General features: G+C 36.3%; 1 protein-coding gene across 10 annotated transcripts in view; it reads right to left on the reverse strand.

Annotated features, from left to right (window-relative positions):
* The window catches only part of LOC132547026 (catenin delta-1-like), a 67,686-nt gene that overhangs the window by 13,204 nt on the left and 27,521 nt on the right, over positions 1-26,961 (reverse strand). For 3 of the 10 annotated variants that reach the window (XM_060210769.1, XM_060210768.1, XM_060210763.1), the window contains 6 exons: positions 26,631-26,675; positions 25,096-25,297; positions 22,993-23,231; positions 19,374-20,131; positions 18,055-18,258; positions 3,622-3,757 (listed from right to left, as the gene is read on the reverse strand). In XM_060210769.1, coding sequence (XP_060066752.1) covers positions 3,622-3,757; positions 18,055-18,258; positions 19,374-20,131; positions 22,993-23,231; positions 25,096-25,297; positions 26,631-26,650 — 1,559 coding nt within the window. In that variant the 5' untranslated portion in view covers positions 26,651-26,675. The remainder of the gene's footprint in view (positions 1-3,621; positions 3,758-18,054; positions 18,259-19,373; positions 20,132-22,992; positions 23,232-25,095; positions 25,298-26,630; positions 26,676-26,961) is intronic. The other 7 variants (XM_060210773.1, XM_060210764.1, XM_060210771.1 and 4 more) reach the window with 4 other exon arrangements.

The following is a 26,961-nucleotide window of genomic DNA, read 5'->3' on the forward strand; positions in this document are numbered from 1 at the left end:
ATGTATCATGGAAGAGAAGGAAGGGGTGGGGGGGATGTGTAATAGATTGTAAAACATGCATCAGATACACTGGTGTACCCTTGGGCGGGGAGGAACCAGATTTATCTACATCTCTGTACAGGTTCCTCATCCTGTTGGCTATCCCTGGGTAGGGGGAGATCAGACGAGAAGGGAAGAACAGTGAGAAGGAGATAGCACAAGTACCTCTCCCCATCTACACACTTACCTCCAGGGGAGGGGTCATTAAAACTGATTATCTCTAATCATAAACAACATGTCAGTGGTGTCTAGTGTCAGAGGTGATTACCTACATTGTACAGCTTGATTACTTATAAAGGAGTACACTCTTTCCATTCTTTTAACTATCTTTATCTATTGGAGCCTTTGTGAAGTTTTGTTTATCACACTGCAGTATTTTCTGGGGGTGTTTTGTTTCTGTCTAACTCTATAACTGGACATCATGCTACAAAGTTTCATTAGCTTACATGTATAAATAGGAAACAGTGCTGACCATTCCTCTGAGACTGAAGAAGTACTAACAATTACAATGAAATAAAAATTCCTTTTTATTGACCGATAAACATGAATAAACCTGAAATATTTATGACAATGGCACTAAACAGTTCTATTTCTGAACTGTGAAGATAATTAAGCTAACGAGTACATGCATTATCAATGATACCAGAGCCCAGCCCAGGAATGTGGTGTCCCCTTCCATCCCCCAGCATCTCTGATATGGGGCACCTGTTGGCTAAATACCATACAACCGATTCCAGCATGCCCTAGTTTATGTCAAGGCTATTAAAACAGAATACCAGGACAACAAATATTTCTCTCCATCAGTTGATCTATGATTATCTGTGGCCGGGATGGTTGTTGATGACGTCAGTCAGTACCTCTGTTTCTCTATTAATTCTGCCTCTTTAGGTTGAAGCCTCCCCCTGTCAATGTCTATCATTAAAACCCTCCACTGAACCCCCTCCTTGCTGTATGTTTGTCCCCCCAAATACATTTCCTTCCCTCCCCCTGTCAATATCTGTATGTTTGTCCCCAAATACATTTCCTTCCCTCCCCCTGTCAATATCTGTATGTTTGTCCCCAAATACATTTCCTTCCCTCCCCCTGTCAATATCTGTATGTTTGTCCCCCAATACATTTCCTTCCCTCCCCCTGTCAATATCTGTATGTTTGTCCCCAAATACATTTCCTTCCCTCCCCCTGTCAATATCTGTATGTTTGTCCCCAAATACATTTCCTTCCCTCCCCCTGTCAATATCTGTATGTTTGTCCCCAAATACATTTCCTTCCCTCCCCCTGTCAATATCTGTATGTTTGTCCCCAAATACATTTCCTTCCCTCCCCCTGTCAATATCTGTATGTTTGTCCCCCGATACATTTCCTTCCCTCCCCCTGTCAATATCTGTATGTTTGTCCCCCAATACATTTCCTTCCCTCCCCCTGTCAATATATGTATGTTTGTCCCCCAATACATTTCCTTCCCCCACCCCTGTCAATATCTATCATTAAAACCCCCCACTGAACCCCCTCCTTGCTGTATGTTTGTCTCTATCATACATTCGCCCCCTCCTTCCCCAACCTATTCTGTCTATATTTGTCCTTCCTGTCAGTCCCCATCTTATCCCACTTTTGTTTATAATTGTCCCTCCTGTCTGTCCTATATTTCTGCCCTATAGTGGTCTATTCTGTCTATATCTGTTCTTCCTGTCGGCCCCTATCTTATCCCACTTTTGTGTACAATTGTCCCTCCTGTCTGTCCTATATTTCTGCCCTATAGTGGTCTATTTTGTTTCCCTCCCTTATTCCTCTCGGCCTTTCTTGTAATTACATTAAACCCATAACTCCTGATAATGACAATTTATTAACAATTTTGTACGAGCAGGTTGTCAATTTAAAGTTCACTCGCTTCCTAACTTCTTAACTATCTTCAATTTTTTTGTACATCAAATTACCAAAAATAACAATAATGAACATTCAGCTCAGTAGAAAATTTGCAATATCAAATTTTGTACAGAATCCTTTTTTTATGATAAAACACCAGGCTATTTATATTAATTACAACAAACCTTCCAAACCACAAACACAATTTCTACAGCCAATAACTCTCATTAGAAGTACATGAGTATTCTGCATGCAATAAACATACCAGGATACTGACATCTGAGCCAGCCCTAAGCATACATAATGATGACATCAAGCAGAGATGGAAACATAAATGGATTCTTAAGTCCCTGAATATTGATTCTAATGTCCCTGGGTCACTTTTGCATAAAGACATGTTTCTACTAAGACTGTACATGAAATATAAAGGGACTCACTATTGTATTTCTATTCCTTGTCGTGTTATTCAATATGCTACATATCACATAGTCATTAAATTTTTGTGGGAATTTTATTTTGGTTTAATTTGTGGGTAACGTAAATCCACAAATAAGATGTCCATTAAATGATAAACTGATAGATTGAAATAAATTTTAATTTTAGCATATTTCATAAAATTTATCCAGGGTATAAAGAGCCAAAACAAGGCAATTTGATCACGAGAAGAAATATGAGTTTACAGTATGCTGAAATGAAATTTGGTTACATATATTTTAGACCTGACATGGAGATATGTATGTTGTCGTGGTTGCGTGTTTGATACTTAGGATGGGGAACGGTTTGGCTTCAGTCTCACTGTGCAATCAATGTTTTAAACAGTAATAGTAAAGTGATAGCGTTTTAGTTACAGGCTACATTAATAAGTCCAATCTTATTCTGGAGTTCTTCCCTATTATGAATAATCAAACTTATCTTGATTGAATTAAAGAAAATCTACTATTCATCATTGGCCACATGAGCTGTCTAAGTCACCTTGAGCTTCTGGCGTACATAATAGCTTCCAAAATTATATCATCTTCCATCAACATTACAAATCATTCCAGTAAGTTTAAAATCTTTTTCCATATGGATTTTTCGCCTGAAGCTACACGACTTGGGGAAGAAACACCAATAAAAAGGCAATGCTTACACCACAGGGTATCTATCTAGCTGACGAAGTTGTCATTCCACTAGCACAGTACCATTATAGCCGTACAACTAAATGGAAAACTCACAGTGCTGTCTATCAGATAATTGCGTAAAAGCAGTTAAGGACTACACTGTTAGCAATGTCCATAATTCTGTATACTTACAATAACCTAAATGACAGTTTGAAGTAGAATTGATTTTATTGGAAACATTAGAAGATGTAACAGAACAATCCATTTAAAACTTCCCATAAGCTGAGTGATGTAGGATGACACTGCTACAGAAGAGTCACATTTGATACTGTATGATAGATCTGTTAAATTGGACCATACAGTGTGCTGACAATCTTTGAGACTAGAGACATGTAAATTAATTTTTTTTTTCTTTTTGAAACTTTAAATGTCATTTACTAAAAGAAAATTGTTTCTGACCTGCAGGGTAAGACTTTTTTAGTTTTATTTTGGGACTAGTGGTGCATGCATTAGAATCATCAAAGCCAACCTGACTTTTCTAATCACTGTCTCCTGCGTTTTCTTTGAAATCTTTAAAATCACAACACATCTTTACCAAACAAGTGAGACAACACTGGCTTACCGTGTTTTGGATTTGAGGTCCTCATTGTTGAAGCAGAGATGTTGAAGGTAGCCAGCAGCATTGGCCTTGACTGCCTCGCTGGGGTGGCTGAGGTAGTCGATTACCTCCTGTAAGTCTGGGTTACGCCAGTTACCACCTGTAACATACAATTATACATAAGAAAATAAATCAGTCTACTTGATTGTGATCTCTGTCTAATGTATTGTCAGACAGCATGACCTTAATAATTCTCTTTCATACCCAAATAACACATTACACAACAACAAGTTAATCAATATAACACAATAGACATTTATGTATACACACAAAACTGTTGTATCTGTTGTAACATAAATTTCTAAACTGTCTTCTACCACTTCTGGATTCAACAGACATTTAACATTTTCAGACAACACAAAGAATAGATTTTATCAAGAAAAAAAAGCCAATTGAAAAAAGAGCCAATTTTGTAAATATCATTCCAAAAATTGAAACAATCTTGTACGTTCTTCCTGAATTTGAAAGTACTAATCTAGATATGTCCTTTACCAAGATAGATTTGCAGAAGTCCCTTCATTTTGCACTTCAGACTATACCGGCTATTGGCTAAAGTGATAACTTTTTATAAATCTAGTGGAAGGTGTTAAACATTCACAGGAGATTTTGTTTATAATCTAACATCTGCTGTAGTCATCTCACAACAGAGTAAAACCATAGCACTTAATACATACAGCAACAGATTGACCTTACAGGTTCCCTGAAGCACACGAAAAATGACCACCAGAACAAACATTATTTTCCAATCATTTTAATTTGAATCTCCAGTAAATATTCATATCACCTATGTTCTCTTAGTCTTGTGGGTGGAATCTTTGTCATATCCAGAAAATTTGGCAATTTAGAAAAAAAATGAGTCACAAATCCTCTGAAAAGAGTCTATAAATACTGGCTTTAAAGTTATAGGTTATATGTTGGCTTGTACGCATCAAATATGTTGAGGGCTAGACAGAGCTATTGTATCATTAACATACACCAAGACAATGCTTAATTGTAAATGGCAGGCAGCCTCCTCTACTTTATGCACTAGTATACACTTGACAACTGACCTGTGAAACTTTACTTCCATCTACAATTACTTTTATCACTGTTCAGTCAAATTATAAGGTAGGATCCCTGATGCAGACCAGAAAATGCCAATATATTTTATCACTATAGACTCGCCTTACAAAAGAATTATAATCTGGAACTCAGATGCAGACAAAAAGAAGATAATTTACATTTCTTTTAAGTCTGTGAACCATCAAAGCTGAGTGAGGAAATGGTTTTAATTAGATAAAATTGATTGATATCTATTGTTTGTGCATCCTTCAGTGATAATAATGGAAAGATCTGGATTTCCCAGTCCTTAAATAATGTGATCATTCACATGAGATTAGACTGTTTGACTGAACAAATGGTCTAGATAAGGTATTACAACTTGTGTTTACTTCACAAATCTATAATATGTAAACTTTCCAATCAATATACCATAATTTGATAAATTTGTGTTAAACCCATTCAGTGAAAACATCACACAACTCTATCAGAATACCCCACCATTCTGAAAGTCAGTCACAGCTAATACAGACCTGTCTGTGACAACAGCTACAACATTTCTATCTGTTCTGGTTATCGGTCTGGTTGTAGATGAAGACAACCTTCACAGTCTCATAATCATGACACAAAAGCGTTTCTCGAGTTTGGACATTACTGACCAGAAATTTTTTCTATTTTCAAACCTTGACTGGTCAGATGTGTCCTTGTTAAGATGATCAGGAATACTATTAATTAAAAACAAAAAGAGATGCTTGCAATATGAAATAGGTTGAGCATGCGATGAAGGAAAGCAGTCAACCTCAAGAAAGGATCCGATACAGAATGTGGTGCTAATCGCATATCCTGCACGAGCGTGAAAAGTCTTCACCAATGGGATATGCTGGGTGTGTTGAAAATAATGCCTATTAAACCTCTGTGAATGGATGCCAATTAGCATTCCCTCGATTTTATGACAGTTTTAATAAGTTCACACTCCCTCACAGCCTCTCCATTCAGAATTCCTTTATGGGTTTCACTGACCTTTCCGGTCTTCATTAGCCTTTTAATGATGTTTTTATGACTTGCCAAGAAATAATTAATAACTTTGGAATATAGGTTTGCCAAATACACCACCCTTCCACTTTTTATCTTTCTGTTTGAAAACCAATCCTACCTTCCCTCTCTCTAAATAGGACTCCGCATATAACTAGATATTTGATATGAAAGCAATACATACTTGAAACTGAAGGTATCACATCCACAGTAAGATAAATATGTACATGTTTTCAATCAATTTCAGTTGCATCTATTCAGAATCAAGTATAGGTAAAAGCTTGCATCTAAAATCCATTCCATATGAATCAATATTTTCCATAAAATGTTGAACAGATAAATTTACATCTTAATTTCAATATTTATGTTTTACTTTATAATCTATTGGAAGAATGCATACAATATTGGAGAAACAGACATCACCAGGAACGTGGATGTGTACTGTTCTGTGTCAGAATGACTTTGACATTACAAGTCTGTGTTAGTCTAGAGCTTGCATTGATCTAATCCTCCCTCAAGACCCTCCAGCATCTCATCCTCTCAGTTTTATCAGCTACTTCATTGCTTATTCAGGTCTATGGAGATTTCACTCAGGTTGTATATATAATCAATATATTTATAGTCTTGGAATTCTACTGTAACTGCCATTATCATAACTTCCTACACTTAAAAAAGGCAAAGAAAAATGATGATCTCTATAACAATTCACATGGAACAACTAAAACAAAAGTAACCGGCTTTTTTCTTCAGTTCTGTGAATGAGGACTTGAATGAAATACAATTAGTTATGTAATATGAAATTTTTATCAAATTATCCCCCTTGGTTCACTCTGGTCTATATATATTGTTACCACAGACCATTACTTTCCTAATTAAGATTTTTTATGGGGCTAGAAATGACAAACCATTTATAATTCAATGATAATAAAAATGCCTTAATATCAAATTTGATTCTTGTGATTGTAATTTCCAAAACACTTCCAGTGACAAATTGTGTTAAAAATGATGGTAAAAATGTTGACATTGACACAAAACTTACTAAAGCAGGAACTATGTGTGTATAAACACATCTGGAGATATGGTTCAGTTGTTATCAGTCAACTGTGTCTGTTCTCCTGTCTTAGGTGTAAATCATCTAATACAGGAGAGCTCCTTAATTAGTTCTCTATCCATCACAGTGAAATGGAATTCTGCATTCCTGACTGTGCTGAGGACCTGGCAGGGGACACAGGTACGTGCCTGTCATTACAACCTATGTGTATTGTCTTTATTTAAAATTCTAACACACTGCCATAAATTTTTCAGGACACATTTTTCTGTGATGATAAATCTAGACAATATTTGTTCACAACGAAGGTATCGTTATATTGAACTTCAAACTAAAATATCCAGACTGACAAAAAATAAAGAGTTTGTTTTAAAAAGTAATTTTATAAATCCCACATCATATAGTTTATTATTCTCCCATGGTAGCCTTCAGTTTTAACATTGTGCCATGTAGGGTGGACACACACAATAGTGGGACAAAGGTTCCACCTGCTGGGAATGTGTATGGAATATGATAGGTTATAAACTATGAAAACATATTGTTTGTAGACTAAACATTTATCAGTTTACAAATAACAACAATGTGTCCAGTCTGTAACTGTATACTGCTTACACCATTTGAAAAAAGCTCAATACAAGTTTCGGCAACACAATATATTTTGTCTTGTACTAGATGATATTGGAATCCACCACATGACACTGGATGTGATTTTAAAAATCTGAACTGACTAGCCTATACAATTTAAATTTCAGACAAACTCTAAATTCAAATACAGGTTCAAGGAGATCTCGTTTAAGAAAAAGTCAAAGATTTTTAATAGTAGACAGCCATGAATACAGAAACATTTAACATCATTGTAATCTTGATAAAAAATCATGTTTACTGCAAAATACTGACCCACTTATCAGATACTCTCACAATTCTATCAATAAATAAATATATAAGTATATAACTAAGTGTAGGCTCGACCCCTGTACAGGTAAATCAGTTGTGTACAGGTAGATCAACAATACCTGGGAGGAAGGGGGGTGTTTCTATCACCAATTTGTGGTCTGAAGTAATTAAATAGCCTGGCGATAAACACCCCGGTCTTATCAGTCTACAGTTAACCACGTTTGTTCGATTTAAATACATCCAATTCAGCGGCCCTTTTTACTTCTTTCTGTATCTGGATTTTGTTGACATTGTAACTAGTTCTTGATATAAAAGCATGTTCTGATTTCTCCGGCTCCACCTACTTAAATCTGACTACATTCATGACCCCAGTACACCCATGTCCTTGTATAAGGTGATCATTATTTAATTAAATTCTACAGAGATAAACCATCAACATTGAATGCATTTGGAATTTATATATTCACAGATATGGACAACATCGACTCACCTCTGATGTCGGTATAATGAACCCGACCATCTTCCATTTTCTCCGAGTACATTTCCTCCAAACTATAACTTAACAGAAGGCACCGGCTTACCTATCACTAACCAAACCATTCAAATATTGCAATGAATAATTATTATCTCATTTAACCGTGAACACACACCAGAGGACTAGAACAATATGTGGCCGTATGAACTATAACTGTAACAATAGTTGCTGCCTGGCTAGGCCTGGCAGGAGCAGTGTAGTACTACAGAGTATATACACAGGGGCTACTATCAGTCGCCTAGCTCACCGACAGGTCTAAACCAGAGGATGGCCATCCAAAATTCCAACCGATCATGGTATTCAGGAATTCCAATAGAAATATCCTGTAATGATGGAACAGCTTCTGAGTTCTTGATGTCTTCAGACTTCTGCACTTGTACACTAGTAACTAAGGTTATGAACTATCTCCTATTGACTTGTAAAACGCCTTCCAACCCAATGTGACACACTCCAGGCTGAATCTCCAGGCCCGTGAAAATACTGTATCATTCACTTGAATCTCCAGACAAACAAAATACTGTACTTTAAGCTTGAACTTAAAAGATCTGCAAATACTCAAGCTTCATCAACTTGTGTTGAAGTTGCAAGTAAGCAAGCTAGGAGAGCCCTGATTTGTCAGACGTGAAACACACTCCAGTTGGATCAATCTGTCACTGACAGGTATAGTTGGTGATAATGTAAGGGTGAAAATTACACACTTGTTACCACCGTCAATTCAGTAACAGGAATTCACTAGTTAGGCTCCACAGTCAAAACATTCCATTCCAAGCCAATTTGTGTGTACTGTATCCACTATAATACTTAATATCTACTGTGAAATGACCTAAAAATTGACCACTGTCCAGTCTGACAGAGATAGGAACTTTCTGCTAAGATTCCAATACTGTTTATCATCAGTCTCATTCCCATGTATGACATGACGGGGTTCAATAAGGGGCTACATACAGCTTCAGCCTGATTTATCAAAATATTTAGTCCGTGAATAACAAATCAGTAGGCCCTATAGCCGGAGGGGAACAGCATTCTGTAATTCACCTGTGATGATTTGTATATTCCTCGAGTCACGCTTGATTGGACATGGTTTAGTTAGATGACACCTTTTCCCAGGGAAAGTTTTTCTAGAAAGGTGAGAAGCAAGCTTTACCCAGGAAAGATTTCTTCACTCAATACATTTACTTCATTATCACCTTCTAAGTTGTTCACAAATTTACATCAAATTACAGGTAACATATTACCTGGAGCAATCAATACAATTCCAAAAGTTCACGGCCTACTTACAATTTGAACTTTTATCACCTGTTATCATTATTATCTGAGAACTACTTATAATAAAGTTCACAACTTTGTCCTTTATTGGTTTTGTTTACAACTTTGTCCTTTATTGGTTTTGTTTACAACTTTGTCCTTTATTGGTTTTGTTTACAACTTTGTCCTTTATTGGTTTTGTTTACAACTTTGTCCTTTATTGGTTTTGTTTACAACTTTGTCCTTTATTGGTTTTGTTTACAACTTTGTCCTTTATTGGTTTTGTTTACAACTTTGTCCTTTATTGGTTTTGTTTACAACTTTGTCCTTTATTGGTTTTGTTTACAACTTTGTCCTTTATTGGTTTTGTTTACAACTTTGTCCTTTATTGGTTTTGTTTACAACTTTGTCCTTTATTGGTTTTGTTTACAACTTTGTCCTTTATTGGTTTTGTTTACAACTTTGTCCTTTATTGGTTTTGTTTACAACTTTGTCCTTTATTGGTTTTGTTTACAACTTTGTCCTTTATTGGTTTTGTTATGTAAAAATGATAAAGTAATCTGACAAATTATTGTTATATAGAGGTTATATCACTGCTATTACAACTTTTCAGTAAGCAGGTGTTGATGATCTGTTGGTTCACAGACTGTAGGTGGCTGTTGTCCAGAAGGTGAAACATATTGGTATCTGTGATTTAGATTTAATCAGGACACACAGGACCACAGCCTCAGGGTCCAGAGTATCTGCTTCATCAAATCTTGCCAAGCATACTTTCCATGCCCCATAGTCAATATCTGACATGTCTGTGAAGTAAACATCTCCCACTAAACATCAAATTTCCGGTACTTTGCTAAACTTTTCTCAATGAACAGAGGAAAGATGGCTTCAACTCCCCCCTCTTGCCCCTTCATATTCTGTGATCTTAAAGTGTACAGGTACATCTTCAAATTGTTAAATCAATTGTTTACCTTGCTTCATAATTTAGCAACACAAATCATAGGTATATTTATGACATATTGTAAGGCAGTATTGATCATTTCAGCAACAATTTGAAACGATGTTGAACAAATACATGAATAATTTAATGTGATTGGAAACAACTGACTGAAGTCAAGTGTCAACAACTCTGTAATTATAGACAGGTAATTCATGTTAAACCACCCACCTGTAACAGGAAGTCATAGTTCACTGAAAACTCTCGCAAGTAAAAGTGATAAATCCATACAAATAAACAACACAGAGAAAACTAATTATTCAATGTCCTATAAATGTAGAAAACTAAATTATCTATTAGTGTTGTTCCATTCATTTACTGTACAAAATGAATTTGGTTTAAATACCCTGGTGTACCCTCCACATCATCACTAAACGTATGATAAGTATACCTTTACTGTTAGTGTGATCCATTGTAACAGTATCAGGTTAGCTTTCTCATCAGCAACACTAAAGCAAACCCTATTACATGAACTAATGGACAAATCTATGTGCTCAGATTTTTATACAACCCGGCTGGGAAATAGTGCCGGAAGAACACAAGAAATTGTTACATATTTATTACATAGATTACAAAAGCTGTTCTTTTTCAAGTCTAGCTACATACCATCGTGACTGATATATAACACAAAACAAGATATATTTTCTTAGGAATTAATTCTGCTATATTTCACAAAATCCACCTCTGGGGTCACTTAAAATTCTTATTTGTACATCGGTATCATGTGATTATTTATTTCATACTGAAAAATGTTGATTATCCAGGGACTCCATTTTTATAAGGACAAAGTCATAACAAAATAAACTGGGAAATTAAGGACTTAATCTACACTGGAAATTAATGCTTTAGATGGATTTGTACATCATAGTGTATGACAGCTAGTCAGATTCTTCCCATGTTTTTGCCCCTTCAAATTTCCTATATATGGTCCACATGCATACGCCACAAGAAATTGCTTTAACCCAAAGTTACATAGTACTTACGGAGGGACTCCAGCCTCATCTGGTAGATCTGATAGGCACTATAATAAAGGCTATCACGTTCAAATTGCTCCTCACTTTTTATCGACATATTCATAAAAAGTTTTTAATCCAAGGACTGAAGTTGTTCAATTAAATCCACAAACAGTGCCAAACTTAACCACTTTCTTCAAAAAGTTTTCAATATATGAAGATTTTGTTTAAAGCATTTAAATCCTGAGAATTATCCCATGGTTATCATGTGAAATAATAAACATCCTCTCTCAAAGTTTTCTCCTGTTAGGATGTACTAACTAGTCATTAACAGTGACCACCAGGCCCCAAGGACAGTCATCCCTTGTCAAGGTGACCTTGGTGAGATTATCAAGCTTGCTTCAGGTACATGTACTTGAACTTGACACCTCTATAGATAGGTATTCCCATCTGGCTGCATGAACAATGGGCTATGTCTGGTTACATATGGAAAATACAACTGCTTACAATCAACAGTAAAACCTGAGGACACTGAAACAACCAATTATTTCATAAATGTGGCTACTTTTGTACCTTCAGGTGATTCAAATTCCTGTGTAGGAACAATGGAAATCTCTGTTAAAGAAAAGTAGTCAAAAAAAAAAAACTTGCTTCCATATAAGGAATAAGATATCTATATTTGGAGTAGTGAAGATCTTGAACATGAGCAAGAACAGAGCAGGAATGATGTTAATTGGTACCTCATTTACAGATCAGGGAAACCAATGGATCTCCGAGAAATTTTGAAATGTTCAATATCTTAAATAAATTGATATCATAGGACCAATGCTAAGTAGGGATTGTAACATAACTGTTCAGTTTAAACTCATCACTAGTTTTATCATTTACTATTTTGCCATAATCTTTGATTAAAAAAAAAAGATTTTCTTTCTTTTTTTCTCAGTAACTTAAAATAGTCGAAATTTACATAAATTAAACATTTTCCCTTCTGAGAGCCCCATTTTTTTATGATTCATGCTGTTATTGATTCAACATGTGCACCAGTGTGCATTTCATTATAGCAGAGCTGTCCTTCCTGATCACCTAGTCCATCACAGAGGGCACTACACCACAGCTGTATAGGGCAAGGTCACCAACCATGTAACAACCAGCAATTCATTTTTATCCTTTTTGAAGTCTTGTTGAAAATTTATGTCAGTGCATCTTTTAAGTGATGACACTTCCTCTCACGACAACAAGGGCTAGCCAGACATTACAACATACTGACCTGAGAAACCCTTAGAATTGTTTTTAAACCAATCATTTCTCACAAAGTGAGAGAGAAGAAAATCACTGTTGTTCTCTTCACAAAAGTGATTGTTCTGACCACCTCTCTCCCCTCCATGACCAATCAATACCAGGGTGAAAACCTTGGTAGCTGGTATCTTACTGAACATCAATCCTACAACTGTCCTACACCAACCCTACATCTTATTGTCCTACATCAATCCTACAACTGTCCTACACCAACCCTACATCTAAGTGTCCTACACCAACCCTACATCTAAGTGTCCTACATCAATCCTACAACTGTCCTACACCAACCCTACATCTAATGTCCTACACCAACCCTACATCTTATTGTCCTACACCAACCCTACATCTAATTGTCCTACATCAATCCTACATCTTATTGTCCTACACCAACCCTACATCAACCTTCATCTAAGTGTCCTACATCAATCCTACAACTGTCCTACACCAACCCTATGTCTTAATGTCCTACATCAATCCTACATCTTATTGTCCTACATCTTATTGTCCTCAACCAACCCTACATCTTATTGTCCTACATCAATCCTACAACTGTCCTACACCAACCCTACATCTTATTGTCCTACATCAATCCTACAACTGTCCTACACCAACCCCACATCTCATTGTCCTACACCAACCCTACATCTTATTGTCCTACATCAATCCTTAAACTGTCCTACACCAACCCTACATCTAAGTGTCCTACATCAATCCTACAACTGTCCTACACCAACCCTACATCTTATTGTCCTACATCAATCCTACATCTTATTGTCCTACACCAACCCTACATCTTATTGTCCTACATCAATCCTACATCTTATTGTCCTACATCAATCCTACATCTTAATGTCCTATACCAATCCTACATCTCATTGTCCTACATCAATCCTACATCTTAATGTCCTACATCAATCCTAAAACTGTCCTACACAAATCCTACATCTTATTGTCCTATACTTATCCTACAGATTAACTGTCCTATCGTAATCCTACAGATTAACAGTCCTATCGTAATCCTACAGATTAACTGTCCTATATCAATCCTACAGATTAACTGTCCTACAGTAATCCTACAGATTAACTGTCCTATACTAATCCTACAGATTAACCGTCCTATATCAATCCTACAGATTAACTGTCCTGTACTAATCATACAGATTAACTGTCTTATAGTAATCCTACAGATCAAATGTCTTATATCAATCCTACAGGTTAACTGTCCTATATCAATCCTACAAATTAACTGTCCTATATCAATCCTACAGATTAACTGTCCTATATCAATCCTACAGGTTAACTCTCCTGTACTAATCCTACAGATTAACTGTCCTATATCAATCCTACAGATTAACTGTCCTATATCAATCCTACAAATTAACTGTCCTACAGTAATCCTACAAATTAACTGTCCTTCAGTAATCCTACAAATTAACTGTCCTATATCAATCCTACAAATTAACTGTCCTACAGCAATCCTACAAATTAACTGTCCTACAGTAATCCTACAAATTAACTGTCCTATATCAATCCTACAGATTAACTGTCCTATATCAATCCTACAGATTGACTGTCCTACAGTAATCCTACAAATTAACTGTCCTGTACTAATCCTTCAGAGACTGATTCTTTGATTACAATCCCACATCAATCCAATTCATGTAAACTTTGACTTCGTGTGAGATGATTATATGTACAAGTCTACATTTCCATAGAATTTGACAAATAGTATATTTTCATCAAGTATATCTAGAAATCAATAAGGGCTGGTTTGTAAACAAACCCTCACAGTTCACCATTCATAGTCTTATCTGAAATCAATATAGTATTGCAGCATTTCTGCAAGTCTGCCATGTGTTCCAAGACGAGATCAGCACTAGGCTCTTAACTGGCTTAACATTGACGACTTTTACAATCAGCCTCTGTGCCTATTACCAACTAATATTACAAATTATAAAGGGGAAATATCCAAATCCCCCCTAATTTGAGGGTTCTGAATCCCACAATCACATCACCATTAGTAATATTGGTTGATAATCCAGTCACCACTAATCCCACTATCCAGTCATCATTAATCCCACTATCCAGTCACCACTAATCCCACTATCCAGTCACCAATAATAGTCACCATTAATCTCACTATGCAGTCACCATTAATAGTCACCATTAATCCAACTATGCAGTCACCATTAATCCCACTATGCAGTCACCATTAATCCCACTATGCAGTCACCATTAATCTCACTATCCAGTCACCACTAATCCCACTATCCAGTCAACACTAATCCCACTATCCAGTCACCACTAATCCCACTATCCAGTCACCATTTATCCCACTATCAAGTCATCATTAATCCCACTATCCAGTCACCACTAATCCCACTATCCAGTCACCAATAATAGTCACCATTAATCCCACTATGCAGTCACCATTAATAGTCACCATTAATCCCACTATGCAGTCACCATTAATCCCAATATGCAGTCACCATTAATCCCACTATGCAGTCACCATTTATCCCACTATCCAGTCACCATTTATCCCACTATCCAGTCACCATTAATCCCATTATCAAGCCAGTCACTACTTATCTCACTATTCAACCAGTCAGCACTATTTCCACTTTCCAGCCACAACTACTACTCCCTTATTTGCTTGTATGAAACATTAAGGCATCATTCCCATGGCATATGCTTTATACCAGGAAATTTTTGCCTGTTTAATTTTTGCCCTTTTTGTCCATGAACAGGAAGGATCAATTTCAGATGGGTGTGAAAATTTGATACACTTATATAGCCTTTTATATAATACTCAGAGGGGGAAATAATAAGAATTAGTGTGTATTGAAACAAGCCTTTTATATAATACTCAGAGGGGGAAATAATAAGAATTAGTGTGTATTGAAACATGGCTGAAAATAACCTAGGGGGAAAATCTCCTTGTATACAGAAGATAGCTGGAGTCTCTGATAGCTGAGTCACAAGCAAAATGACAGAACGATTAGATGACCATACATTAAAGCAGAAATGGTTGTAATCATTTTCAATGGACCATTTCCTGTTATACAAACTAGTATAAAATTATGCATTCCGTCTGACTGGACAATTTCCTGTTATACAATCTACCAGTAAAATGTATTTATCATAAACTTTTTTGGTACAAGTTAGCCGTCATGTAACAATCTGCCTGATATTCCAATGTTTGAGGTTCCAGTGAGAAGGCATGATTACCACATGTCCCTTATATAGTCAATGTGTTGGTAGTGTTGTAGTCTATACTCAATGGGTGTTATAGTCTATACTCAATGTGTTGGTAGTGTTATAGTCTATACTCAATGTGTCAGTAGCGTTATAGTCTACACTCAATGTGTCGGTAGTGTTATACTCTATACTCAATGTGTCGGTAGCGTTATAGTCTATACTCAATGTGTCTGTAGCGTTATAGTCTATACTCAATGTGTCGGTAGCGTTATACTATATACTCAATGTGTCGGTAGTGTTACGGTCTATACTCAATGTGTCGGTAGCGTTATACTCTATACTCAATGTGTCGGTAGCGTTATAGTCTATACTCAATGTGTCGGTAGTGTTATAGTCTATACTCAATGTGTCGGTAGCGTTATAGTCTATACTCAATGTGTCGGTAGTGTTACGGTCTATACTCAATGTGTCGGTAGCGTTATACTCTATACTCAATGTGTCGGTAGCGTTATAGTCTATACTCAATGTGTCGGTAGCGTTATAGTCTATACTCAATGTGTTGGTAGTGTTATAGTTTATACTCAATGTGTCGGTAGTGTTATAGTCTATACTCAATGTGTCGGTAGCGTTATAGTCTATACTCAATGTGTCGGTGGCGTTATAGTCTATACTCAATGTGTCTGTAGTGTTATAGTCTATACTCAATGTGTCGGTAGCGTTATAGTCTATACTCAATGTGTCGGTAGTGTTATAGTCTATACTCAATGTGTCGGTAGCGTTATAGTCTACACTCAATGTGTTGGTAGTGTTATAGTCTATACTCAATGTGTCGGTAGTGTTATAGTCTATACTCAATGTGTCGGTAGTGTTATAGTCTATACTCAATGTGTCGGTGGCGTTATAGTCTATACTCAATGTGTCGGTGGCGTTATAGTCTATACTCAATGTGTCGGTAGCGTTATAGTCTATACTCAATGTGTCGGTAGTGTTATAGTCTATACTCAATGTGTCGGTAGTGTTATAGTCTATACTCAATGTGTCGGTAGCGTTATAGTCTATACTCAATGTGTCGGTAGCGTTATAGTCTATACTCAATGTGTCGGTAGCGTTATAGTCTATACTCAATGTGTCGGTAGTGTTATAGTCTATACTCAATGTGTCGGTGGCGTTATAGTCTATACTCAATGTGTCGGTAGTGTTATAGTCTATACTCAATGTGTCGGTAGTGTTATAGTCTATACTCAATGTGTCGGTAGCGTTATAGTCTATACTCAATGTGTCGGTAGTGTTATAGTCTATACTCAATGTGTCGGTAGTGTTATAGTCTATACTCAATGTGTCGGTGGTGTTATAGTCTATACTCAATGTGTCGGTAGTGTTATAGTCTATACTCAATGTGTTGGTGGCGTTATAGTCTATACTCAATGTGTTGGTGGCGTTATAGTCTATACTCAATGTGTCGGTAGTGTTATAGTCTATACTCAATGTGTCGGTAGCGTTATAGTCTATACTCAATGTGTCGGTAGCGTTATAGTCTATACTCAATGTGTTGGTAGTGTTGTAGTCTATACTCAATGGGTGTTATAGTCTATACTCAATGTGTCGGTAGCGTTATAGTCTATACTCAATGTGTTGGTAGTGTTGTAGTCTATACTCAATGGGTGTTACAGTCTATACTCAATGTGTCGGTAGCGTTATAGTCTATACTCAATGTGTTGGTAGTGTTATAGTCTATACTCAATGTGTCGGTAGCGTTATAGTCTATACTCAATGTGTCGGTAGTGTTGTAGTCTATACTCAATGTGTCGGTAGCGTTATAGTCTATACTCAATGTGTCGGTAGTGTTATAGTCTATACTCAATGTGTCGGTAGCGTTATAGTCTATACTCAATGTGTCGGTAGTGTTATAGTCTATACTCAATGTGTCGGTAGTGTTATAGTCTATACTCAATGTGGGTGTTATAGTCTATACTCAATGTGTCGGTAGCGTTATAGTCTATACTCAATGTGTCGGTAGTGTTATAGTCTATACTCAATGTGTCGGTAGTGTTATAGTCTACACTCAATGTGTCGGTAGTGTTATAGTCTATACTCAATGTGTCGGTAGCGTTATAGTCTTTACTCAATGTGTTGGTAGTGTTACTAAGAAAACCTTTTTTACCTTGTCCGTCTATGGAGGGAGTTCTCCTCCCGTCAGAGTGGTAATCATCAGGAGGTGGAGCATTAAGGTTCATGGCTGATGAACGTTGCATATCATCCTGGAAATAGGACTGTGGAGGCCCATCATGGTCATCAGGATATGCAGGCCCGTCTCGGCTATCATTACGATCATCTAGGTACTGAGGTGGCTGCTCATTGTATTGTCCTAAACAGAAAAACATTAGAGAAATACTGGGTATTCTTTACATACCAGAAACATATCCGTATGGTGCATACTATGATGAAGTCTGTAAGATCAGAAAACCTCTGTATTTACTCTCTTATGTTCTTATGTTGGAATTTCTTTCATTTATTGCCAGAACCAAAAAAACCCCCCAAAAAACCCCAAAAAACAACAACATAGTTTATCAATTAGCTTGTCTAAAAACAATCTACAGTAAATTTGTTTCACTAACTGCTTATTGTATCTGGTGCATTTTGTATCGAGGTATATTACAGGACAGTTAGTGCATTTTCAGCAACAAATTCTACTTATTATATATAATACATGATAATATTTTCAAACATGTTTCAATGTTCATATATCGCCAAAGAAAATCTTCATTCTGACAGGATATATATCAATACTACCAATAATTACAATAAAGAACACATAATCAATATCATTGTATGACTTGGAAAATGATGAAGTGGACTGCCACCAAAAAAGTATCAAACTCAACAGATTTATCTCCCCTGACTTACTCAGTAATCAAGTACAATACTGGACCTTATAAATGATGTGGTCATGTAGAAGAACATAGGAAAATTAATTGATCACCTTAAAATAGTTGGTAAGAAGCTCTACACATAGGAAAGGAAAAATATTCAATTTATAAGAATTTTTTGTGCTATTTTATTGGCAATATTTTATGAAATTACTATGGACATTGATAAAGCAGACAAGATTTTACCACAAACTGAAAAAGAAATTCATTATAATGATCATAGATCTAAAGGGTAAAACAGACGTGATCTATATCTATGCACTGCTGCTAATGCTATTATTGTTAAGAATCACAATGTATATTTTCCATATATCTCTACATTTGTGTTTTTATCAATATCTGTAGATTTATAAAGAGCACTAAATAAGCTAAATATTTGCTGGATATTTATATTAACACTTATCTTTTAACTATAAACTAGAGTAAAATTTACATCCCTTATACATTACAAACTACCAAGAACTAGAGTACAAATTTCTGTCATGTCTGTCTCGAATGACAGATTTTGAAGTCAGAAGAGAAACATCCAAAATAATGTGTCTGGGTACCTTACCTTGGTAACGATCACTGCCAGCCCCTGGTGATGGGGTACGCCTACTGTATGGATCTTCGTCACGATATCGTAAATCACCCTGTGAGGCACGGTAACGTTCCTCTGCTGCAGCTATCGCAGCCTTCTGTTGGAATGGATCATCAGCAAACGGATCCTGTGGAACATCAGGTAAGCCATCATGTTTATTTGGGCTGTACGGGTAATCATCATAATTACCAAATGTTGGCTCACCCTCAAACCTGTCACTTGGAGGCAGGTCTCTATATCTGTCCTCCATAGGGGGCGGGGCCCCATGGGGGTCATCTAATGACATGTCACGGAACCTGTCATCTGGGGGCATGTACTGATTCCCAGGGACAGGGGATTCCCGGTAACCACTCTCAGGTGCATAGTTGTCACCTGGAGGACCTCTGTATCGGTCATCATCAAAGGAGTTTTCCTTGTAACGGTCATCCATTTGTGGTGGCGCTCCGGTATAAGCACCTGTCTCGTATAGTGGGGGTGGGTCCCCATAGGGGTCTCCAGGATTACGGTACGAATCACTCCGACTTGGGGGGTCAATCATAGGTCCACCCCGAGACAGATCATTTCTGTCCCCTAATGGCGAGTCTCTGTAGAATGAATCACCCCCTCGAGAGTCCTCATAATTTGGCTGGTCCCCATAAGGGTCCCTATTAACAGGGTGGTGGTTGTAGGGGCTTATATCCTCTGGTGGGGGCTGATTGTAACTCCCTCTACCTCCTGAAGGTCCCATGTCCCTAATGAACAAAACAACATTGATTATCTAATAAGTAATTGGAGTTTGATTTGTCTGTGTTTGAAATTATTTTCTTTACTTCATAATATGTTTAATGCTACAACATTTTGTATTTTTCACATCAGATGAAAAGAAAAACAATATATTTGCATACTATAAGAAAATTTACCTAAAGAGTATTGCAAGACATTTTTTAAAAGAAAAAAGAAAAAGTCAGCACATAAGATAATAATTCCTTTCAATTAGGAAAATTTCAAAAAAGAAGTTCCTATGCAAACAATGATCTGAATTATATTGCATTGAAATGATTAGTAAAAGTAAATAATGGTTAGTAGCTATATTACTGCTGGTACTATATCATAAAATGCAATAGCCAGTACAAACACATCCTCAATATAAATCCAGCCCACATTCCCATAGACTAGTCAATGTTTGTATCTGATGTCAACACATCCTAAATATAAATCCAGCCCACATTCCCATAGACTAGTCGATGTTTGTATCTGATGTCAACACATCCTATATATAAATCCAGCCCACATTCCCATAGACTAGTCGATGTTTGTATCTTATGTCAATTCCATTTTTTATTCTCATGGATAGATAGTTCAGCTTTGATTTCTGTATACAGGATTCTCAATGTCTATCTCATATCTAGTCTTCTTTCCATCCCTTGTTGTAAATATGGTTAAAATTGAGTTAAAAATAGAGTTGTGATTCTCAATGTCTATCTCGTATCTATAGTCTTCTTTCCATCCCTTGTTCTAAATATGGTTAAAGTCAAGTTGTGATTCCCAATGTCTATCTCATATCTAGTCTTCTTTCCATCCCTTGTTGTAAATATGGTTAAAATTGAGTTAAAAATAGAGTTGTGATTCTCAATGTCTATCTCGTATCTATAGTCTTCTTTCCATCCCTTGTTCTAAATATGGTTAAAGTCAAGTTGTGATTCCCAATGTCTATCTCATATCTAGTCTTCTTTCCATCCCTTGTTGTAAATATGGTTAAAATTGAGTTAAAAATAGAGTTGTGATTCCCAATGTCTATCTTGTATCTACAGTCTTCTTTCTGTCCATTTATCAATTTCCAATGTCTATCTGATATTAATGTTTAGCAATATGCCTGCCTCTGATTCTGATGTTTAAAGTCTCATGTCTTTTTGCCATTCGCATATCAAGCTTCTCTTTGATATAGGATTATTGTAGTCTATCTACGACTGGTTCCTGAATAGCTTTCCTGGAATTCAAATCTCTAGCTATGCTTCCTATTTCTAGCTATTATTCTGTGCCCTGCAAGCAATCTCATATTAAGCTGATATCCTTGCTAATTTCCCAATCCATGTCTAGCTATGGGATGCTTGTCCTTCTCATTCTATTGCTGTCACTTCCTTATAAACAAATTAACTCACATGTCAATCAAAGCTTAAGATGTACACAAGCTCATCTTTCATAAACACAGACTTATTAATAATATAGAAGGTAACCATATCAATTCCGTGCACACCAAGCTGTGTGAAAGGCATGTACATTATCTATTCTTATATATTGGAAAAACAATCAGATTGTATAATGAAAAATTGTTAGTCATGATATTTTGCTTAACAATGACAGAAGAAAGCAGAACAAAAATCAATATATATATATCAAGTATATGGAAAATAAAATTAAAAAAGTGCAGTTATAAGTAAGATTTATAAAAAAAAAAAAAAAAAAGTTTCCAAAAGGGGAATGTGACTTGAAGGATGATTCAACCAACATACATACAATAGATAACGGTGATAGACCAAGGGGAGACTACTCCTCATAACTTTAAATTCTGTGATAAAGACTAGTCCTTGGCTTCAAGGCCAGTGTATCTCTGGATAAATCTGTATACGACAAGCTGGCATGCTGACCCAACTCTTGTGCTCTAACCCACAATTGTGAAAAGCAATATAATCTTGAATCAAAGGAAGGAGGGACATAATGTTCTGATCCACACCTAGAGTGACACTAAACTTCAAAAAATACAAAAAATAAGAGGGGGGGATATGTCTATTTTGACATGCCTTGACCAAGGTTACACATACATACACCATGCACACATGCAATTCTGCCATGATCCTTGTTACTGCTGTTTTCTTTTAATGTAATTTCCCCCCCAAAGTTGTTTTTATAAATCACTAACTTAAATATTGGCTATATATGTACATTCAGCCCCTTCAAAATCTCAAAAACAAAAGAAAAAAAATTATGATTTGGAAATCTATATCGTTGTTGAAACTGATAATAATCATAAACTTTTTTCACAGAACTGCAACACTGGATAACCTAGCTTAAATATTCATGATGGAAATGAATGAGCAAAATAAAAAGGAAAATGGCAGAGTTTGGGAGACTATTAATAGTCCATCGTCATGGGTACCAGACCTGCATGCTCATCTGGCTGAGCAAAGTTCTGTATATCCCACAATGCACTTGCTAAATTTTTCTTTCCTTCTTCCATATAAAACTCATTTTGTTAATTCAAATTCCAAAAATGTTTGACTGAAAACTATGAACACAATTTTATTACAACATCTCAGATAAAAGCATTTCCTTTTAATTCAGGCATGTTTTAGTTCTCTATATAAAGTCTCAGATGCAAAATACTCATGCATGTTTTCAAAAAAATTATATCAGACAATTATCAGGAAATTGCATGATCCAATTCACACAAATCATTGAATATGATAAAAAGATATCACATTGTCTTAATCTAAAAAATGTTAGAAATTCAGTTAAAAAAAAAATCACTTTTATATCACAAAGACAAGATCATTTTTGCTAATTAGATCAGATCAGTCTGTTGATGGTTTGGTTGGCTTTGTGGGATAAGTTGTACCTATGATCATGGTGACTATAGGGGTCGTACTGTGGCCTCTGTAAGCTGTCATTAGATGCTAGACTGTAGCGGGGCGACTGATCGCCATACTGATCAGGGTCGCCACCATAGTTGTTGAACCTTGAGGGACTGGGCGGATCCTGTCCAGGAGACATGGCAGAGTAGGACATGTAGTTGTCATTGGGCTGTTCCCGTGGTAACGATGACATGGATCCTTGCATGCCCGGACCATTCATGGCCTACAATCAACAAACACGTCAACTTGTAACACATTGTTGGCTTAAAATATTATATTATACTTGATTGAAAATCCATGAATGTTTCTCTACACAATCTTGACATTCAACAGATTTCTACTGATGGTTTTCCCATATTGACAAAGATAAAAAGATGGCCTTGAGGATGTCAGTGGTTCAAGGTGACTGTTTTCACTAATGTGTTAGTGTTATCAATTACTGTCCTAAATCAATGTGATCTGTTTCTACCTAAGGGTCAATACTATGACTGATCTATCAGAGAGGACACTAACACCATTAGGATCAAGTCAAACAAATATGTGCCTCAGTTTTCAACACTTAAGTTAGTCTCTGATGTTTTCTATCATCATTACGGTAAAAATGTTCAAGACAAGGTTATGGAACATTGAAAAGATATGGTTCTAAAGCTGTAAGACGGAAATATCACTGTCATTAGAGACACATATACTTAATGGGAAAGGCCTCGAACCACTGTTTAATAGGAATTCTTACAATCTTATTACTAATAATATCTGAGAAATGGCTATCATTCATAAAATATATCTACAGGACAAACATAAAATTCATGAATAAAGCTAAAAATTTATTTTTGAAACAATGTATCATAGCATCAAAAAGCACACTGTGTATCAGTTAATATCATTTGCTTATTGAAAAGTATCCTACTCTATGGATGTTGGGTCTGAATTACCATTCTGTAGAGATATATGATGGGGCAGGTATACAGAAGGTGGGGAGGAGAGAAGATGTAACAAGGATACTCCATTCTAAGAGCAGGTGATGGCTGAGGAGACAATGTTAGGGAAGAGATGGAAAAGTGGGGTATTTACATGGTTAGGGAAGAGATGGAAAAGTGGGGCGTTTACATGGTGTGTTAAATATGTAGTAACATATAGTAAAGAGACGGGAAAGGTAAGAGGGAGATCTTTCTACTCTGCCCTTCTGATTTCTAGGTTGCTGAAGGCCCAAAAGACAAATTGACACAGCGTAAAGGAGACATATATGCAGCATTCACAGACATTGGTAACAGTTGCTCCTGATACATAGTTAGGGTAACCAGATCAAGAATGGAACAGATCAGGTTTAAAAGTGAAGGGTAAAAATACAGATCTAGGATGGCAGTTTTAGCAAAAGGTAAAGGGAGAGATACAAATCTAAGATGATGGTTGAAGTGGCGACAGATTCTCATGGATCTTGGGTAATAACCAGAGTGGGGACTGATATGTACATTTCTAGTGTGACAGTTGTTATATACTCACATTTCTAGGGTGACAGTTGTTATATACTCACATTTCTAGTGTGACGGTCGTTATATACTCACATTTCTAGTGTGACGGTCGTTATATACTCACATTTCTAGGGTGACGGTTGTTATATACTCACATTTCTAGGGTGACGGTTGTTATATACTCACATTTCTAGTGTGATGGTCGTTATATACTCACATTTCTAGGGTGCGGTTGTTATATACTCACATTTCTAGTGTGATGGTCGTTATATACTCACATTTCTAGGGTGACAGTTGTTATATACTCACATTTCTAGTGTGACGGTCGTTATATACTCACATTTCTAGTGTGACGGTCGTTATATACTCACATTTCTAGGGTGACGGTCGTTATATACTCACATTTCTAGGGTGCGGTTGTTATATACTCACATTTCTAGGGTGACGGTTGTTATATACACACATTTCTAGGGTGACACATGTTATATACTCACATTTCTAGGGTGACGGTTGTTATATACTCACATTTCTAGGGTGACGGTTGTTATATACTCACATTTCTAGGGTGACGGTTGTTATATACTCACATTTCTAGGGTGACGGTTGTTATATACTCACATTTCTAGGGTGACGGTTGCTGCCTGAGCTCTGTAGAGATAAGTGTGAAGAGTGAGGGGATCTGCTATCAGCAAGGTACTGGGGGTTGCCCCCGTTCAGAGCGCCCGGGGAATAATTCTGATTGTAGGGGTCACTGTTGTATGGAATGCGTCCATGGGAACTATAGGGGTCATCTTGAAGGTAATCCATGTTGTCTTCACTGCTAACAAAGCAAAAACAAAACTTTGAATAATAAATGAAACAAGTAAATATAGATATTGTTGGGTTTATTTTACTAGACACTGTCAGGCAAATACAGACATCATGTTTGTAAAGTGATGATATGCATGAAAGGACGTAGGCAAATGTTGTACTGTCTATTGTAAATTAGATTTTTAGACTGTTTTCCTATATTTTCAGTAATTAGATTAATCAAGTTTTACTTCGTTTGTTGCAATGCCTTAGTTATATTTGTATGCTCTGAATGTTCTGGGCTGAATACAATGCATGATTTGTCACCTTGAAAAAAATTCTATATAATCTAATTAACAATGAGATGAGAATTTTGCCAAAAATAAATATACTGGTTAACAATTAACTGCCAATCCTCCCTTGGGGTAAGAATGGAAATTCTGAGAATGTGTTTTCCATTATCACGTTTCAGGATATAAACAAATCCTTTCTTTATAGGTTTGACGTGTCCTTACCATTACAAGCTGCAAACACATTAACAAGGATGCTGATTTCTTTTCTGAAACTACCTGCCTTAGGAAGTTGTTAAAGACGTTAAAAAGGAGGTGTAAAGCAAATAACTGTTAGATTTAATTTGGTAAAAGTGGTATAACATGAAATTCCTGTAACAATTTTCCAGTTTGTCGCACTAAACTTCATGTACCTTTGAGAACTAGGGGTGCCCTGCTTACCTGCTTGTGCAGATTAATCCAAATATGGTACTAGAATTCAGAGTGCAAAAGTACTTAATTTGACTCGTCATTTTCATCTCATATTAATGTACATATACTGCACATGGGAAATATTTTGCTGCCTATTAATTTTTGTCCGTTTTCACCTATTTGTAAATTCCTGTTTTAAGGGTACTTGATAGGAATATGTATGACTTTTCACATGCAGTACACTAAATACAGACAAGTCACAACACATTACCATCATTACACCACACTAGGTATGCTAGCATGCTGGAGTGAGCCTCTCATCAGCTACAATACACTTATCAAAACACCATCCTAAAACAACAGATCTATGTTCTTATCAACATTCTAGGCTTACACCTACAGCGTCAATGAAGAGTAGAATTTTTCAATTTTCTGTTTTTACATGGCAGTCGCTGTTAGAAGTTATTACCAAAACACCAGTTATGTAATAAGGAAGGGGGAATTTTTCATTATTTAATAAACTGTCACTGTGGTATATTTGCCAGTTACTATAGAGTATACACTGCAATAACATTGTCTACAACTATAAATATACAGGGTCACAGCCACGCCAGTCAACATTCCGACATCCACGGCATGCCAAGTGAGAGTAAACTGTCTTACCGTACGTACCCTAAGTTCATAGCACCTCGATCCTCCAACTCACGCCTGTAACAAAAAAATCATAACAATAATCTCACGAAAATAAGGCTCCTGCAAAAACTGAAAAACAAATCAATAAATTGACAAGTAATGATACAATCTATCCTGTACATCAGAGATCCTGTAGCTAACATAAGCTTAGCCTCTGGTTACATCATTTTCTCATTCTGATCTGTACCCATTTCATCGCTATGTAATGTTTTTAATTGTGTGAAGTAGGCAGATATAAGACAAAGAATACCTATATACTGATGATAACTCTATTTAAACCCTTTCATAAAATTCACCCAAT

Source organism: Ylistrum balloti, unplaced genomic scaffold (assembly GCF_031769215.1).
Source record: "Ylistrum balloti isolate Yb309-2 unplaced genomic scaffold, AGI_CSIRO_Ybal_v1 Utg369928, whole genome shotgun sequence".
Classification (NCBI taxonomy): domain Eukaryota; kingdom Metazoa; phylum Mollusca; class Bivalvia; order Pectinida; family Pectinidae; genus Ylistrum; species Ylistrum balloti.